Genomic DNA, 18727 nt, shown 5'->3' on the forward strand with positions numbered 1-18727 from the left:
TTTCACTTTATTGTTTTTGCCTCCTGAATATTCGCTCTTCTGGTCTCCTTTTTATTCTCACTCCACCTCTCGTGTCTCTCTCTCTCTCTCTCTTTCTCTCTCACTCTCTCTGTGCCTTGGTCATATTAGTATTCTTTATTTCACCTGTTCATTCTCTCACACACATATCTAATTGCATTAGATATTCGTCTTTACTTCTGCAAAATATCTATTGCATTTCTCGATCACCTCGGATTATCACGTTCAATAACTTTGTGAACCGACATTTCATCTACACTGGAATTTCGTACACAGCTGTGTGAATATAATTCTCACAATGTATTCTCATGTTTCTCTTTTCTTAATGCACTCTTTCCTCTCAATCACAATCTTACTCGTAGAACAATAGGGAGGGGGTATTACAATGACAGTCTTACCTCCAATATCCTCACACAATAGACACTTTAAAACGCATGAAAGTAACGGGAGGCTCTTTGTGTGAATAAACCGGCTTTATTTTCTTGATGATTGGCGTTAATGACAGGGCAATCATTTGTTTCAAAATACCATGATTTTATTGTTACTAGAGATGGAAGGTTTCCTATGTTAAAAAACTTACCATAATAAAGTAGAAATATACGTAATATTGCAATGTTGTTTGAACATTAACTGGTTTAAGGAGTATTCAGTAATAAGCCAAGTGGCAAAACAAAACCAACACAACAAACGATCGCTTTAATGAGAGAGATGAAAAGATGATTTCACCTCCCTGCTTCAATTGAATGCTGGAATATCCGATAATTTAACGTTCATTGCAACTAGACTTATAACTGAGAAAAACGAAAGAACTGAGCAAATAAATCCGTTTGCTAACATCTTGAGATAACAAAAGTCAGATAAAAAAAGGCCAGATTTTTCCTTTGAAAGTAGCAACCTTGAAGTGTTCAAAGTATAATACTGGGATAATACCGTCATAGAATAACGAATTAATTCATGTATATTCGAGATATCGAGGTTGCATACTATTAAAACGGAAAAGGTAATTTATTTGTGAATATGTACAATTTGCACTCGAAAATACGATTTGTAGTTTGGGACAAACGTTCAAACAAACCAGAACTCGTTGTAGTTGCAAGGATACTGTATGAACACATCGGACAAATTGACATAATTATTGGAATCAAATGGGAGATTTGAATAGGAAAGTAAAAACAATATTTTGTAACATTGTATTTTAATTACTTGAAATGCCGTTTTACATCTAATGGCAGATCTGATCATGGAAAATAAATTTGACTACACTGTACATGATATTTTTTTTAAAGGTCGTGACTTGCTTTTTTCTTCTTCTTTTGCTCGCATTTGATAAGATAAACAACTTCCTAAAACCTTTTGCATGAATTCGATAATTTGATGATTGCTTGAATGTCTGACAACGCTGGCAGAAGTGAAAAAAAGTCAGGAAACGGCACACTCGTGCATTTTATGAACATGTGATCAACTAGAATGGCCAAAGTTTTTTTGTAATGATACAGTAACTTGATCAAATCTATATTCGATTATCAAGTGTCACATTAATATAGGAGGCGAAAATGAATCATCCTCTCAAAAGGAAAATGAGTATTCCATAAGTCGATGATGAATCCGTTTACTGGTCGAGACTCTGCACCTGAAAAGAACGAATTTGAAGACCAATCAATTTCAGGCGGGAATGTACATTATTCATTCATTACTGTAAAATCTATAGGTGCAAGCTATTGTGTAATATCACTGTAAGTCCATACACTACACTGTATATAACGATTTACAATGCTCACTATACTGGCGTAAGACCCCTCGTTATATGAATTACGATGTAAGCCACCTTCACTAAATTAAAAAAAATAATATATGTATATATACATATATATATGCCTTCATGTTGTACTTAAGATTTTGTACTGGACCGCATTTACATAATGGCACACACTCAAAAAGAAGAAATATATTACACATATGAAATTAAATCATTTAAACCTTAACGACCAAACTGTTATGTTTTCATTCAAGCTCTAGGTGTGGAGACGCGTATATTATAATGTATAATATTTACGCCTTGAAAACAAGTTGCAGATCAACACTTTAAACACGATTTTTTTTTTACTCTCGTGAAGTGCAAGTTGAAGGGTGTTGGTGCTTTCTTGTGGCATGTAGTCTGATCATCTTTTAAATACCTCGTCCGGGGGGAAGAATGTTCTTCTTCTGTTGACGTAAGCGACGCAGACGATTACGGAAAGGAAGAACACGACCACAAGAAGAGCGTAAGTTGTCGACGATCGTTGCAGAGCTCCTTGACGCTGAAATTCTGCTATTATTTCCACAGCTTTTACGAATTTATGAAAGACAATGACACAAATGCTCACTAGTCCGGAATACAGTATTGAACAAGATTTCGGAATATGCTACGTTGATAAATGTAAAAGGTTCTCAATCGCAGGCAAAATGTGCGGGTTCATTAACTTGATTACCGTGTGGATAATAATGGTAAAGGTAGAGTAAGAATATCTGATGAAGGAGCCCTTTTGTATATAAACGGTCATTCAATATTCTACCGTTTCATGGCATACTCAAAATGATAAAACCTCATGAAAGGAATGTTTATAATGGAGACGAGTACGAGGCTGACAGAATCGAACCGTTCTAAAAGTTGAGTGCAATTGAAAAGTCGTTTTCGATTACATCCATCATCCCTACTTTGATTTTCCTGAAAATTTAACTTCATTTGATATGATATCGTATGATTTTTCCCTCGCTTCCCATTCGTTAGAGATTAAGTGTCCATCGATCAAGAACGCCCTTGAAGGCCACGACGTTTGCGCAAAAACCGAACAACATAATACGCATGGAAAATGTTTTTAATCTGTGAATATTTTTGAGAACTGCCAATTATTCAACATCTCTTCATTGAAAAATGCTTTATTCACGCGCATGCGTGTTTATTAGTGTGGGTGTGAATGTGTGAACGTGTGTGTGTGTTTGTCGTAAAAATATTTAAAGTAGTGGGGAAAGTCTAGTTTTTAGATTAATGCATGTGTTTGTTTTCCTTTACATTGCTTTACCAGCTATGCACTTCCTATGGTGTGTATATTTTCTCGAAAGCAAAGTAAAAAACAAAAACGATCTTGATGAATCTCGAAATATTAATATATTACCCAAATATCTCTTTTACTTTGATGCTGATAGGATGATACTCACGCGGTGATCACTATTACTATTGCATTCCCACTGCAGGATTATAAAGAACATATCAAGATAACAATGAGAGGATCTCATTTGAAATGTACTTGTGAATCAAAATATGAAACATATTGGTAAATATTGTAGACAGCTTTGATTTAAATGATTCCTGTTTAAATAATATGCTTCCGGGTTATACTACAGCTTACCTGACGGGCAGAAGGTCTTGGTAGCAGTGGTGGAGCCAAAATCATTCTGTCCCGTACAGGAGACTTCTGTGCCTCCATCGGCCCGAGGAGTGAAGGCAGTCGACGGCGAGCGGGAGGATGAGAGAGTGACGTTATCGGCTGTGATGAGGAAGGTGTGGATACCTGGTGTCGGCTGGTACACCTCGTCGATATGACAGACCACTGTGTAGATTTTCCCGTTGTTCTCTCCCACGCGCTCGTTGAACTGAACATCGATTATGTCATCTATCATCCAATATACGTATAAGGATGAAGGTAAACATGTAATGCGAAGGTGAGACGATAACAAAACACTTATCAAACAATTAAAAGACAAAACAAAACGCAGGTACGAAATCTATTTTTTCAGGAATTTAGGTACACTGAACTTCACAGGCATTTAATTCCTTCAAATGTTTGTAGAATATCACGTGCTGGTGTAACGTCCTTAGACGAGCATCCCGTGTCATTATTTGAGATCGAAATTATCTATATCTATAGTAGAATGATATAGTACATTCTTACACTAATTATTTTTGGAAACAAGCAATCAAGCAGAGAAACAACCATCTTAGAAATAGAATTTCTGGATTTACCTCTAAAACAGTACAAATCCGTTGAACGCGTTGATCCACGTCTATTCCTTCCTTCACACATGATGTTGATACACTTGTTAGGACGAGATTCCACAATCGCAGACGTGACACTTGACGATGAAATCGTCTCGCCGTCAACGGAGATCTCGTATGAGTTAATTGGAGGTGTGGGTTGGTCACGTGGTTCGATGTGACACGTGATCACAAGGTTAACCTCGCTTGCGACTATCTGCTCTTCAATCTGCAGAGTTATGATGTCTTCCCTGGGAGGATCTGAATTGGATATCATGAAGAAATTCAAACAAACATCATATACTATTATCTATATCTGTTAGTGGTACCATACCATAACGTTTTAAACATGAGAAATACATACAAACACCTGGCATCAAAATACACTTATACACTGTGACAGCTTTAATTTGACATTGGTATCAAACTTTGTTTAAAACATAATACAGTTGCGGACATCTCGCATTCCTCAAGAAAGCTATGTAAGGTGTAATTGTTGAGTACATAAAGTGTTGAATACTTTTATGTCATATACCTTATACGGGAATTAAAGGGATAATCTACACACATTACCCTTGTAAAGTTAAGGGGGTAAGAATATCTGCAGTATCGGTCAAAAATTCTGTTCTAAATCAAAGACAATGGCATATTAACACTATCGTCCTTAGGTGTAAATATGAAAGCTAAAAGGTTATCTTTAAATGATCGTTAATGGGAAACTATTCTCACTGAATACAATATACAATGATGTTGATATACATAATCATGACACCAAATAATGCTAATGAAGCTTTAAGAATATGTTTACATGTGGTTCATATGTATTCTCGATGTTTATTCTATTTTCCTTTCTGCTTAAAGCTAATCTCGTCATTTGTAGCATTAGAGGCTTTATACCCTGGTCAATAAAAACAAGACTTGATCAATAAAACTTACCTGTTTGACAAAATTCATTCACGGTAGATGTCGAACCAAGTTCATTCATTCCAATACACGTGATGTCCGTGCAGCCTGGAGGGCTTGGCGATACCATGAATGATGACGAGCTCGAGTTTGACACTGTCACACTTCCAACTTTGATCTCGTACCTTTCGAGAGCTGGGTAGGGTTGGTCGATGTCGGTCACGTGACAGGAAATGTTGACAATACCTCGACCATTGTCATCCAAACTTTCGTCGAACTCGATGTTGATGATCTGATCACGAGGAGGATCTACCAACGAATTTTACAGTTATGTATTGCTTAGGTTTGCATGGTGAAGTAAATGAGGAGAGAGGTTTGCTGTAACACCATGTGTACGAAGTCCTTACAGGGATCGTTTCTTAGCAGAGGAATGTTATAAAGAAGAAATAAAATCTTAACCATTTTGAAGGAGAGCTATCATAACGTCATAATTATCAGAAAAAGCACACGCTTCGAAACAAAATTAATACAAAACAAAACAAAACAACAAATATGTACGTCAAGAGGGGCATCAAAGAATTTGTGTAGTTTTGATCGAGACCTAAGTTTAGGTTTCAAACATTTTGGGGCGATAAGGAGAAATCTCTTATTAAATGTGAAAGAGCATGTAATTCCAAGAGGACTGCAGCGTTTAGTTGATGGAAGTTGATTTTGAAGTGTCTGAGATATATAGAAAACAGAGTGAGCCTAATAAAAGGTAGGACCCACCTTTCTTTACAATTGGTTTGATCTTCTTTGTTTTTGGATGTCCCAGCCATTCCAAAACCGATTTTCATCAAATAAACTTTGAATTCATCTTAGAATGGTATGCTCTGCACCATTTCAAAAGTGGTTTCTTGGTATCTCACAAAGAAAATCAACAGACCAATCATCATCTCCACCAATACTGTACCAATCCTTTAAGGTTTGGACTTCACGTATCCGGGCAATTACCCCCCCCCCCCCCCTGCTAAATACTGGTTCGTGGTAAAGTTAGAGTAAGTATTAGGGTTAGGGTTAGGTTAAGGGTTAGGTTTAGGGTTAGGATTTTGCGTTAGGGTTCAGATTACGTTCAGGACTAGGATCAGGATTAGGGCCAGGGGAAGGGTCCGGGGTAATTGCCCAGGGGGTAATTGCACAAGACGTCCGGGACTGGATAGTAGAATCTGAAATGGCAGATATTTCATGAAGTGAGGAGATATGAACAGCCATGATAAACATTCAAAACTGTAATGTTGCAACACGTAGGTTTATCCTTTCCTTTTGTCATACATGTATTATATTCCTTTGTAAATACATTGACATTTTTGCACCAATACCTGTGTATCCCCATGCATAACTCAAACATTGCTTGCTACGTGTGTGCCTTTCATAGCCGCAGCTAAGCACATTAGGACACAGTTCATGTACATACATTAAACATCTTCAAATATATCTATTAACACATAAGGCACCATGAATAGGTAGAATTTCATTTAATATGATTTACGACGAAACGAAAAGGTCTTACTTCTGGGACAGTAGGTTCTAACAGATGTTGCCGACCCGATGTCATTTTCACCAATACACGTGATATTCGTGCAGCTATCCGGTCGAGGAGATAGGGTGAACGAGTTGGAAGTCGACAATGTTTGACTATCTCTCTTGATGACGTAACTGTCAATAGGCGGGAATGGTCGAGTATGAGAGGCTATGTCACAGGATATAGTCAAATCAACGTGACCACCAACTTCCCTGAAATTTCCCGACTCTTGGAACTCAACCTGTAGAGCATCATTTGGCGGAGATGCTGTACGGGGAAACAAAAAATATCGGAACTCGGTTTTTCAACATTACAGACAGCTTCAACTAAGAATAACTAAGCAGAGCTGAAAAAGTTATTTGACACTTGCTGTCAAAGAGTCCTACTGAACGATGTCACATTTCATTTCTTCTATAGTGTTTTAATGGCGGGTGCACGTCACGAGACCGACACCCACGAGTCATACAGCCCACGAGTTGTACAGCCCACAAGTCATACAGCCAACTTATTATACAACCCACGAGTTCGACACTATTGAAGTAAACAAAGCCCACGAGTTCGACACTATTAAAGTGAATAAAGTCTACGAGTTCGATATCAAGTGAAATAGGCCCACGAGGTATACAGCTCATGAGTTCGACACTGGAAAAAAAGGCTCGAAGGACCGACTTGACGCAAAAAAGGCTCAAGAGACTGACATTCCAAAAAGATCGAGAGCTCAATGACATCCTGTCGGTCTCGTGGGCTTTGTTTGCGTAGTATTCGTCTCGTAAGCCCTTTTTTTTTAAGAGTAGTGTCGGTCTCATGAGCCTTTTGTGAGTAGTGTCGGTCTCATGGGTTATATCAAATATAATGTCTAGTGTCGAACTCATGGGCTGTATGACTCATGGACCAATTTTAAATGTCTGTCTCGTGGGATGACCCCGTTTTAATGTATTTATGGCAATGCGATATAAACTGTTTCAAAACATGTCACTTTGATTGTTACAGTAGTCAAGCAGTAGAAAGTCCATTAGTAACTGCTGCATTTGCACTTGTGTATCCCATACCTCTTGGACAATAAATCGACGTAATCGATGTTGGTCCCACGTCGTTTCTCCCTTCACACGACATTTCGATGCACCAACGAGGCCGTGGAGAAAGGACGGTAGTAGGAGAAGATGACTGGGAGAGTGTGACGCCATCAGCTTTGATGACGTATGAATTGATGGCTGGATGTGGCTGGTTCCGAGGGATCACGTGACATTCAATATTCAAGGAAGATCCCTGATCAAGTGTCTTGATAGTAATCACGTCATCGGCCGGGCCATCTGCGAAACGGTTGAATTGAAAACTGCCATAAACGTCAATTGATTTGTGACTACATAACTACAAGGGACAGATAAAATACCGAAACATTAAAAACATTTTGATATTCACTTTATTTCAGGCAATCCAGGTCCACAGCCAAGAGACTCTTTAATGGAGGGAAAATGATTTGAATCATCCTTCTAAGACACGGTCACTACTACCAAGGTCACTCTTCTTGAATAACGCAGACTTATGTTCACACTGTGTAAGCAAAGACATTATGTCAGGATTTTAAGAACTCCACAACAAGCTTCGGAGAAGCCCTATGCCTATAACTTGTGTCGATGATGTGTTAACAACTCACTAAATGATATCTGGAAGCGGGGCAGCGGTGTTCGTACTAACAAACATGAAATTTGACCGTGCACCTCAGAACGAACATAAAGTCGCACACACTGGTTTTGCGTGAGGACTGAAAATAAGTGAAATGGGTCAACCTAGCCGAATTTAACTTTTTTCATATTTTCTGAAAGGGCGGGTCTTCTTTTACATTATGCTAAATTTTGGTATCATAAAACGGGCAGGAAAGTGTGTTTTTTTAGTAGTTTATCTCAAACATTTTTGGTAGAATAGTGTGAAAAGGTGTGCCTTTAAAATCCCTTTTTCATTTCTGAAAAACCTTGTCCGCACTCTTCACTTTCAACTCTAATAACTTTTGAAAGGATAGTGCTACTGTTTTGAAAGTTGGCATTAATTATGGACACAATGTTTTAATGAGGCCTATCAAATTTCAGTTTAATTTAATAATCCCTTCATTGTTGTTACTCTGGTGGTTTACTTCCTGTTTTTTTGTCCCATTCATCGCAGAGCCAGCATGGTTTGGTAAAGATTAAGCGCTTGAATAGACACTGTACTTCAGAGCCTCTTTTCTCAGTACACACTTTTCCTGAGTTTGTGCTTTCTTTTCAATATTTAGATAGGTTAGGAGAGTCCATTTGATTTGAGTTATACATCATTTCAAAGCGTAAGTCTGCTATTTCATAATATGTGACCCTGCACCTCAGAACAAACAAAAAGTCGCAAGACATGAATTTTTAGTTAAGACCATATTCTGAAAAAAGTAGACTTTAAGCTGTAAAATGATGTATAACTCAAATAAAATGGACTCCTATAACCTATCTAAATATTGGAAAGAAAGCACAAACTCAGGAAAAATTCACGTCTGGCGACTTTTTGTTTGTTTTGAGGTGCAGGGTCACAAATTGTGTCAAATGTTGGGGTCAAAATTACTCTTGGATAAAATCGACATACGACGTTTTTATCATGTGAGATGTAACAGACGAATGGACAAACAGTTTGTATGTGTAAAAATGGCGTCTCCTAAACCAGTACGTTGGTCTTTGATTAAAAATTAGTGAATGTGATATATCTCCCTATGACTACGACTTTATTTATTTTTTTTTATTTTGTTTGGTAGATTGTGTTGGTTTCATGGACATCAGGTAAAGCAGAGGTCGTACGGTATCAGTCGGTACTCAAACATTACACAAAAGAAAACGGGGACGACATTGCACAAGGGAAATTTGTAGTTGTGATGTTGGAGTTTCACATCAACGTCATGATTCTCTTATTTTTCAAGAGATCAAAATATATATTCAAAGATGAATAAAACAGTAGACACTTTACAAATGAAAATGATGAAAATGATGATGAAACAGAAAAAATTAAGTCCTTTGCATTTCGCATATCTTTTTTTTTTTTAAGGGGGGGGGGTCAGATATTTATTTTGATGATAAAGTCTGCTAATTGATTCAAACCTAAGACGCGTTCATACTCTGTCGATGTTTATCCTATAGAATACAATATTAAAGAAAGTTATTTTAGTATGTTTCATAATTTAAAAAAAAAATCATTCATCTTTTCATGAGAACTATGTATAAGACACATTCTGTTTCCGTTCGGAAAAAGCAGCGACAACCTCCTGTTTGCTCTGCAAGATGAGTGGTGGAGCCTTGGCTATAATATGTATATTTCAGTTCATTTCTTTCCTTTATTTTCATTTTCAGCAAAGAAGGTCAATAATCAAAGCATAGCATGAATTAGGAAAAAAAGCTTTATTGGCACAATAAAATGAGAAAGTTATCCTTGCTAAATATTGTTGAAATGTTGAAAATGTTGAAAGAAAATAGAATAAATATGCATCTGCATATGGAGTTTTATTTCAAAACGAGCTCACTTCATTCTTGTTGCGATATTTGTGATTAAGTCTGCTACAAAAGTAAAATGATAACAAAATAAATGTTTTCAATCATAACTTCTAGAATATTCCTTGTTATATGGACAGATTTGCTCTATCTGATGCTGGACTTACTTTGAAATGCTTAAAAATGGCGCTCAGCCTATTTTGCAATAAAGCTCTTCATGAGTATTATATACACACACAAGTAAATATGGGCATGGGTTATACAATAAACTACTCAATACACACACAATATACAAACTATAAAGGAGGAAATGGATGAATTTTAATAAAGGTGATACAATAACTAATTGAAATGATTCAAATTTAAACGCGTTTAAGTGTGGTGTCTTGAAAACTATAATTTCCATTTATGGGTTTTATTCATTTTTTGTTAATCAATATAGATAGTTTGTATAGCATGCAACAGTGCCAAACGTCCATCTTCGATGAATGGCACAATGATGCCTTTGAAAATAAAAATATTTCAAATATCTCATTCTCCAACAAGAGATGTAATACAACATGCTATATTCTCTAATTGATATGTCCGGCCAGTACTTTATACGCGAGAAAAAAGAAGAGAAAATAAAGACAGACTAAACACTCTCTGTTTCTTTCACATTCCTTGGCAATGATCTCATAGCTTTAAATGTTCGTTTGATTTCCTGGTATCTCGATGTTTGCGGCAAGGATTCTCAACATTCTCAGCTTACTTACGTTGTGTAATGTCGCAAGGAAGAACGATGTCAACGTCAATGAGTATCCCTCCGCGCTCAAAGTGACAATAGTGTTATGAATATGTATTTTATGTAAATTAGCTTAACGTGTTCAGCCCAAGATGGGCGGAGAAAGTTTCGAGACTCTGCGGACTGACAATGGCGCTCGAGGGGAGGAATAAAGTTCAGTAGCTGTTACTCACAAAAAAAAAAAAAAGCCTGGTATGGTGGTGATCTGTTTGGTGTCACTGAAATGAGGATATTGTGTGACATGCTGTCGAGTTGCCACCAATTTCCTCTCCTCCATAACAACACCTGTGATATGTCCTCGTTTGCAAGACATGAAACAAACTGCGTTCCTTTTCAACCACTCATATCTAGTGGGAGAGTTATGGCGGACGAACATTCTTCCTTTATAGTTTATGGCATATTTTCTCCTCTGTATGCCGAAGCTATGCATACCAGAAGACTCACATGCACACACAGCATCATCATCATAAATAACTATGATAAAATTAATAATAACAATAATAATAATAACAACAATAATAATCATCATCATCATCATTATCATCGTCATCGTCACACCACTATAGTAACATGCAGCTGTACAATAATATTAAAGACTTACGTCTAACGTTAAGCGTGGCTGATTGTTGAGAACCGGAAATGATGCACTGTAGCGTCTTCCCGTGATGATTAGCGGAAGGAGTGAAGGTCAACACACTTTCGATGTTGTAATACGTCTTGTAGTGATAACAGCGATCCGAGCAGTACTCGACATAACAATATATACGGTCCGGTTTATACTCTCTCCTTCAACACTGTACTCAGAACTACTTCATGCGAGTTCATTGTCACAATCGCTACATGTTTTATCGACTCCTATGTATTATCCTGGTAAAGTGTTTTGAGAACATTAGCACACTAAAAGTGATGACTAACATGGAAAAAAAATTGGGTTGACATGCAAATGATGAAAAATATATTACAATTTTGGTTATCTATTTATATGAGATAACATTGCTTCCCGATGTATATTTTCAGCACAATTAATTCTGGTGACGAACTTATATCATTTTTATCTATATTACATTATCACTTGTATTGCAAGTACAGTTATATCACTTATTAGGATCAGTGATCTTGTATAGTTCATAGGAAATAATTGATATCTCTTAAACATGCGAAAACCCAGAATCGCATAAATTATTTCTTGGAATTTATGTACGTGCTGTGTTCGGACATCAAAGACAGTATCATGTGTAACAGAAAAAGGGAAGAAACATTTTGCGCTATCTTGAAGAATAGATTGATTTTATTAATTGTACGCATTGATTACCTGCCTGATATAATAGTTAAAGTATATTTCAGCATGTTTCCGATAGATCCTTGAACTTACACGTGAAATGAAGTTATCTGCATTTTTGGGGCGGCTGCACTAACACACGTAGAGAGGCCGATGAACTACTTCAAAAGTGTGCAGCAGAAACTACTCAACTGGGGCGACGTGTGTGTCAACTTGTATCACGTTTGGTCTAATCTCATGTCACTATTGGATTAAAGATACACATGGTCAATTCCTGATTAGATAAGTCTTACAAGTACACAGAGAAAAAAAAAATACTCACCGACGGTTGTATAGTATGTGGAATCATAAAATACTGCCATCAGCTAATATAATCATGTTTTATAACTATAAATATTTTGACTTTATAGCAGAAGGTGTGTTTCATTTATTTGGACCGTCACAAATCCAATTAGAGTAATAGTCATCCCCCATCAGCGCTCATTCAATACTCAGAATCCTTCTTTGACCACCAAAGACATACTAAAGAAAGACCAGAGCAGAAAGGCCAAAAATGACGGAAAATCATATCTTCTTCTCTTTATGATTCAAGTTTTCTAGTGCGGACAATTGAACATGTAGAAATCAAGCAGCAAAGTGGGACGAAAAACTGCAGCTGTTTCACGAGAAACATTCATCCGTAGCGGTGTGAGAGCAAAAGTTACGCAAAAGTTAAATTCTAAAAATCTTTTTCAAATGGTCCTTAACTAGTTGGGTAATTTTAGATTCGTCTTGGTGAACATCTGTGTTTTTTCCGAACATGCTACTTACAGTACTTAGAGTGGTCTACATCGGGCATACTGTTGTCTTCTATTGAGACCTGGAAGCATCAATTGCTAATTCTTTGGAAAATCTCAGTTTTTCCTGAAATCCAACAGACAAAATGATGCGCTTTCTTCATGATTTAGTCTCTTAAATCCCTGTTACTCGTATGGCTAGCATGACCCTATTCTAGAACATCTGATTACGAGATATGGCTACGTTTTCACGTCAGATCTATAAGGGGCATTAAATGTTACTTCCGTCGTCTCCGTTGAAGAAAATTACAATTCAAATCAACACGGTGGCAATATCCCGACGTTTTGTTAATCTGTACTATCAGGCAGATGCACTTGACATCCATATTAAAGAAATCGCACCCTGCATTACGAATTTGTGTCAAAACATGTTCGCTTCCGGTAAAGGCGGTGAGGCAGAAAGATCCGGCCGAACGAGAAAGACAAACGATGATTTTGTGTCGAGAGGGATTACATCTCAGAAAAAGATATGGTTTTTAAGTTATACAGTCTATCATAATCATCGTTGTAGTAAAGGCTGTGTGGCTGTATGTGATTTTCTGTTAATCCCGTCTTTTCTATCATACGATAGAGATGCCGATTCAGTGCTTGCATTTTCTGCCTGTTGAACTTTCCAGCACTTCTCCGAAATGAACAGTGAAACGGTAAGCTCTACTTCATGCAAGATTTCACCCGTAATTCTTAATGGGACAGGTAGTATCTTGAGATATTGGAGTCCCTATTCTACCTGGTTTTGGGCCGCTGTCGTCCTCACGGGTGAAAGTACAGAGACTTTCTGCCTCATATGAGTTTCACTGCACAAAGGTTACTTCCGTCTCTGATGTCTGTTTAGAGACTTCCCCGGCAACATAGAGTGCCTAAGCAGTTTCACGCCGGAAATCGTTCAAAAATGTTTCAGAATTAAGTTTGTTTGGCTATTGCACTCACTCATGAACTTGTACACCCTATAAGACAAGTACAAGCTCACACCAACCCACCCACACAAACACACACACACACACACACACACACACACACACACACACACACACACAAATAAAGCCAACGTCCTACTTGACTCAATGGGACAAGCAGTTTTTTGTTTGACAAAAAAAAAATCATTTTATTATTTTTGCATATTTTTTTCGAGATGTTGAAAACTATATTAGGTAAAGATCAAAATGTATACGTTCAAAGTTTGATGTTCAGCATGTTTCCTGGTGGCAGTAATACATTTTACTTCACGCAACAAATATATTGCAAATGTGATACGTTTGGATATGTATTTACATGTATTATAAACGTACATGTCATTTTTTAGGAGAAATACATGTTCTATAATTAACAAAATTTAACAATCAATCCTTGTCACGGACAAAGAACATAATCCCTACTGTCTCATTAATGTTTCATACACTTATTTTCCTATTATGAAACAACGATACTTCCATGATATTGTCAAAGTGTCTTGATACACCATTAAAAAATGCCAAATTGTCGACGATCCTACCTGTACGCGTAAATGCCAGATCAAAATGGGCAGAAACCCACCCATGTAGCGAGGCGTTTTAACCATGATTTACGTGATAATGTACAAATTGCAGCAAGTGAAGGGCAGGTATTACGCAAGGTGAGTTCAACCTAGTCTCATCTATCACAAGGAGGTCGCATTCCATAACGAATCTAAGTTTCTTCCGGTCAGCCTAAATCCGCTAGCAGTGGGCCGAGTTGATTGAACATTTCCTTGGTAACCCCATCCTTTATCTTGTCGAACCTGATTGCTGTTTGTGACCACGCCCTCAGTGATCTGGACGCCGTCCAAGAACCAGCTCGCTGTCTGTGACTCAAGCACTCCACTCTCCGTACACCGCGCAGTGACTTGGCGGTTAGCCGTCAGGGTACTTGGTACAGTGAAAGTCACGGCGACTGTGGAATGAAATTAAAAAAAAGAATATTCCTTTTGTAAAGTGAAGAATAATAACATAACCCATGCCATGCTAAATTCTGAAATCCCTATAGACTTAGTACGCAGGCCACCAGGTTCCTGAACAGAACAGGTTAACTTTTTTGTCAAGACTACATAAATCAACCTCAACAGTGTTCAAAGAAAGCATCTATGTAGAGGTATAAGTAATTGATAATCTGTCAAAAATGTGTTACCCTTAAAGTCACTTTCTTTAACAAGACTTCTTTGCGGCGAAGATCCCAAAAATTATCCAAATTTGAAATGTATTAATCGGTTTATCCTTACTTGTTCTTAATTTCAAGACAGAATTTTCACGCAAACAATGCTTTATTCCTTGTTCGTGTACAGTATATTTTGTATATAATTATCCTTCCTTGAATTGTGAAAGTATCCCTGAAATACCTATGTAAACGAGTTGGGAAGAGAAAATGCTGCAAATGGAAAAATTACTTTGATGTATTTATATACTGTAGTCTCATTACGAAAATTGTTTGGAGTGTTTGCAATTATAAAAATAGAGATGATCCCACGTGGACACAAGAAGGGTTTCTCACCACAAGAATGCACCAAGAAGAGTAGGATTCCACCTGTGACTGTAACTTGTGCCATGTTGGTCCTCCAAGAGTCCAAGATTGCCATCTGCAAGCAAAATTAAAACAAAACGTTTTTAGAAGTGAATATATTGTAGGCATCGATATTATACGATATGAACATTTAGATACGCTACTTGTGTCGGAATACAACTCTTATGGAGAAAATGATTTATTACTCTTATGTAAAGATCTTACAGTCAACAATATCAAGTCTTTAATGCTATTGTTGCGAATCACCTCTCCCATAAAAGGCAAAGTACATTCAGCAAAGTTCCTATAATATTATTTTAAAGTGTTACTACCATAATCACAAGTTAAAGACAGAACATGTGAAGCCGGCGATAACTTCTTATTGAGGCCGTAAATCTGTGAGTCATTTATATCGTGATATGATTCATGTCGGGAGTGTGATCGTGCGGAAGCACAAGGTAGTGCTCTTGGTCGGACAGAAATATCACTCCGCCTAAGATAACAACAGTCTTGTAACCTGAGTCGATTTCACACCGCAGAATAATAGGAGGACACCGGTTTACTAATAATACTTTGTGTTTTTTTTTCTTTCTGCGCATACCGTAAGTTGTGACAAGACTTGTCCAGGACCTGACAATCAAACAATTTGCTCGAGTTTGTCCATTTTAAAATGGTCTCCAAGCATTACATTAGGAACACGTTGGTCATACATTTTCCCATTAAAACAAAAAAGTCGCCAGACATGAATTTTTAGTTAAGACCATATTCTGAAAGAGCAGACTTTACGCTTTCAAATTATGTATAACTCAAATTAAATGGACCCTCCTAACCTATCTAAATATTGGAAAGAAAGCAGAAACTCAGAAAAAGTGTGAACTGAGAGAAGAGGCTCTGAAGTACAGTATCTATTCAAGCGCTCAATCTTTAACAAACCGTGCTGGCTGTGCCATGAATGGAACAAAAAACAGGAAGTAAACCACTAGAGTAACAACAATGAAGGGATTATCAGCTTAAACTGAAATTAAGCATGCCTCATTAACACATTCTGTCCATAATATGCCAACTTTCAAAGCAGTAGCACTATCCTTTCAAAAGTTATTAGAGTTGAAAGTGAAGAGTGCGGACAAGGTTTTTCAGAAATGAAAAAGGGATTCTAAAGACACACCTTTTCACACTATTCTACCAAAAATGTTCGAAATAAACTGCTAAAAGAACACACTTTCCTGTCCGTTTTATGATACCCAATTTTAGCAACATGTAAAAGAATACCCGCTCTTTTGGAAAATATGAAAAAGTCAAGTTCGGCTAGGTTGACACGTTTCACTTATTTTCAGTCCTCACGCAAAATCAGTGTGTGCGACTTTATGTTCGTTTTGAGGTGCACGGTCACTGATACATGTTGGGGTATTTATATAATGTAAATACGATTATGTAAGCCGGCATAAAAGTAAGGTGGTCTATCTACGAACTTTATCATGATGAAAATTATTGTGATAATGTGTGTACATAACTGCATGGCGACAAAAAAAAAAATTAAAGATAATAGTGAGATTGATTTTGCTCCCTTCTTTTTAATTCTTTTAATTCTTCAATTACATTGTTATTGCGGCACACTCATTCTGCATCTATTAGACAAATTTGGACAATTACTGTGGCAGTAAATGTCAATCCCCCCCCCATCCCACCACAACCCCAGCAAAAAGAAAAAAAAATGTATAATTTATAATGGTTTGATTTTCCACTAGCTTTGGAATTATGCACGAAGATTTAATATTGCAAGGTTTAGATACTAATATTTGTCTGATAATGCGACCGTACTTTTTTACAAATTGATTAATAGATTTATAGACAAAAATAAGGTTATCTAAGGTTGTAAAAGAATTGTATACCCTTGGGTAAGATGTCTTAATATGAAAATTATACTTGCTTTACAGAATTACATGTTTAGTTTTGAATTCATTCAAAATTTCCAGCTAAAATACGCATTGGCAATAAGTATTAACAATGTTTCATCTTATGCTTAAAAGTCGAATTATTCATGATGATTGGATGGATATTAAACCTCTTGGAGAAGAAATACATTGTAATTCATAATAATTCTATCATCTGAATTTTTTGGGTCTTATATTTCTAAAACGCTACGGGGTTGGGGGTTAAAGACTTAATGATTTAAATAGGCATACAAATACCATGAATACATATGTGTGTGTTAGCTATCGTCAACCATTCAAATAACTCGTCAGCCCACACTTTACCGTAATTCTATTTACCATTTGAAAGTCTAAAGAATCTGGTGTATCAATGTCAATTTGGAACGCTCATGCTTTTATTTTACATAAAATGTTTAAATTCTTTTCCACACTACTGTCTTTCACTTCAAACTCAAATACTTGTTCATGTGTAATTAGAAATGGTATATAGATGTTTCTCTTTCAGGGAAGATCTGAAGTTCTGATGTTAAGGTCCCACATTATAATGATCAATACCTGATGGTATACAGACACTGCAAACAAACATTATTTACATTATGTTCACAAAATATACATTAAAAAAACTTTTAGAGAAAACCGTAACACACAGCACATGAAACAGTTCATATGATTTCATTTTATGTGAAAATTGATCATTAATTTTTCATGTAAAATTTTTGTCTGGCCTCGTTTTCGTATAAGACCGTCCTATATAGAATAATAATCACATAAAGTTCCTCAGCCTGAATAAGAGGTATTGACATTTTTGTTTTTAATTGTTTGCAATTGTTTGCAATGTTTGCAATCGTAGAAGCATTCCAATGAAACAGCTCGATGGATAAATTAATATCATTAGTTTGTGATATGTGTGTATACATTTTTTTTAATGTATTAAATGTAACATCCATCTCAAATATGTCACGTTTAAACTTATAGGTAATATCAACCCTTTTAAACGTAAATGTAATATCAACCCTATACGTGATACCTTTTATTAAACCCTAAATAAAATACATGTATCGACTCTTAATGGAATACACGTACTTAACTAGTAATATAATAGGGGTCATGCAATCATCCTAAACTGTAAAATGTAACAATTTAAACCCTATGTGTCATAACAATCGACACATAATGTACATGTATATATTTCATCTAGGGTTAAAACCTTTTACAAGTGGGGTTCACATGATTATTGCACCTAAGGTTTAAGGTTTGTACACTTAGGGTCGATGTCACAGTAAGCATTGTTATTGCAGTCAGGGGTGATAGAAACTCTGCGTTGTAAAGTAGGATGGTTCTCATGTTTTTGCATTGTCCCAGTAGATTGCTGAAATGTTTGCACAAACAGCTCAGGATGTG

At 36.6% G+C, this 18727-nt stretch overlaps 1 protein-coding gene across 1 annotated transcript in view; it reads right to left on the reverse strand.

Moving 5' to 3' along the window:
* The window catches only part of LOC139738999 (uncharacterized), a 72448-nt gene that overhangs the window by 31586 nt on the left and 22135 nt on the right, over positions 1-18727 (reverse strand). Inside the window, exon 7 of the mRNA XM_071649615.1 lies at positions 3405-3668. Coding sequence (XP_071505716.1) covers positions 3405-3668 — 264 coding nt within the window. The remainder of the gene's footprint in view (positions 1-3404; positions 3669-18727) is intronic.

The sequence above is a fragment of the Diadema antillarum genome, unplaced genomic scaffold, assembly GCF_040938485.1.
Source record: "Diadema antillarum isolate AM-2024a unplaced genomic scaffold, OU_Dant_1.0 seq00000778_RagTag, whole genome shotgun sequence".
Taxonomy (NCBI): domain Eukaryota; kingdom Metazoa; phylum Echinodermata; class Echinoidea; order Diadematoida; family Diadematidae; genus Diadema; species Diadema antillarum.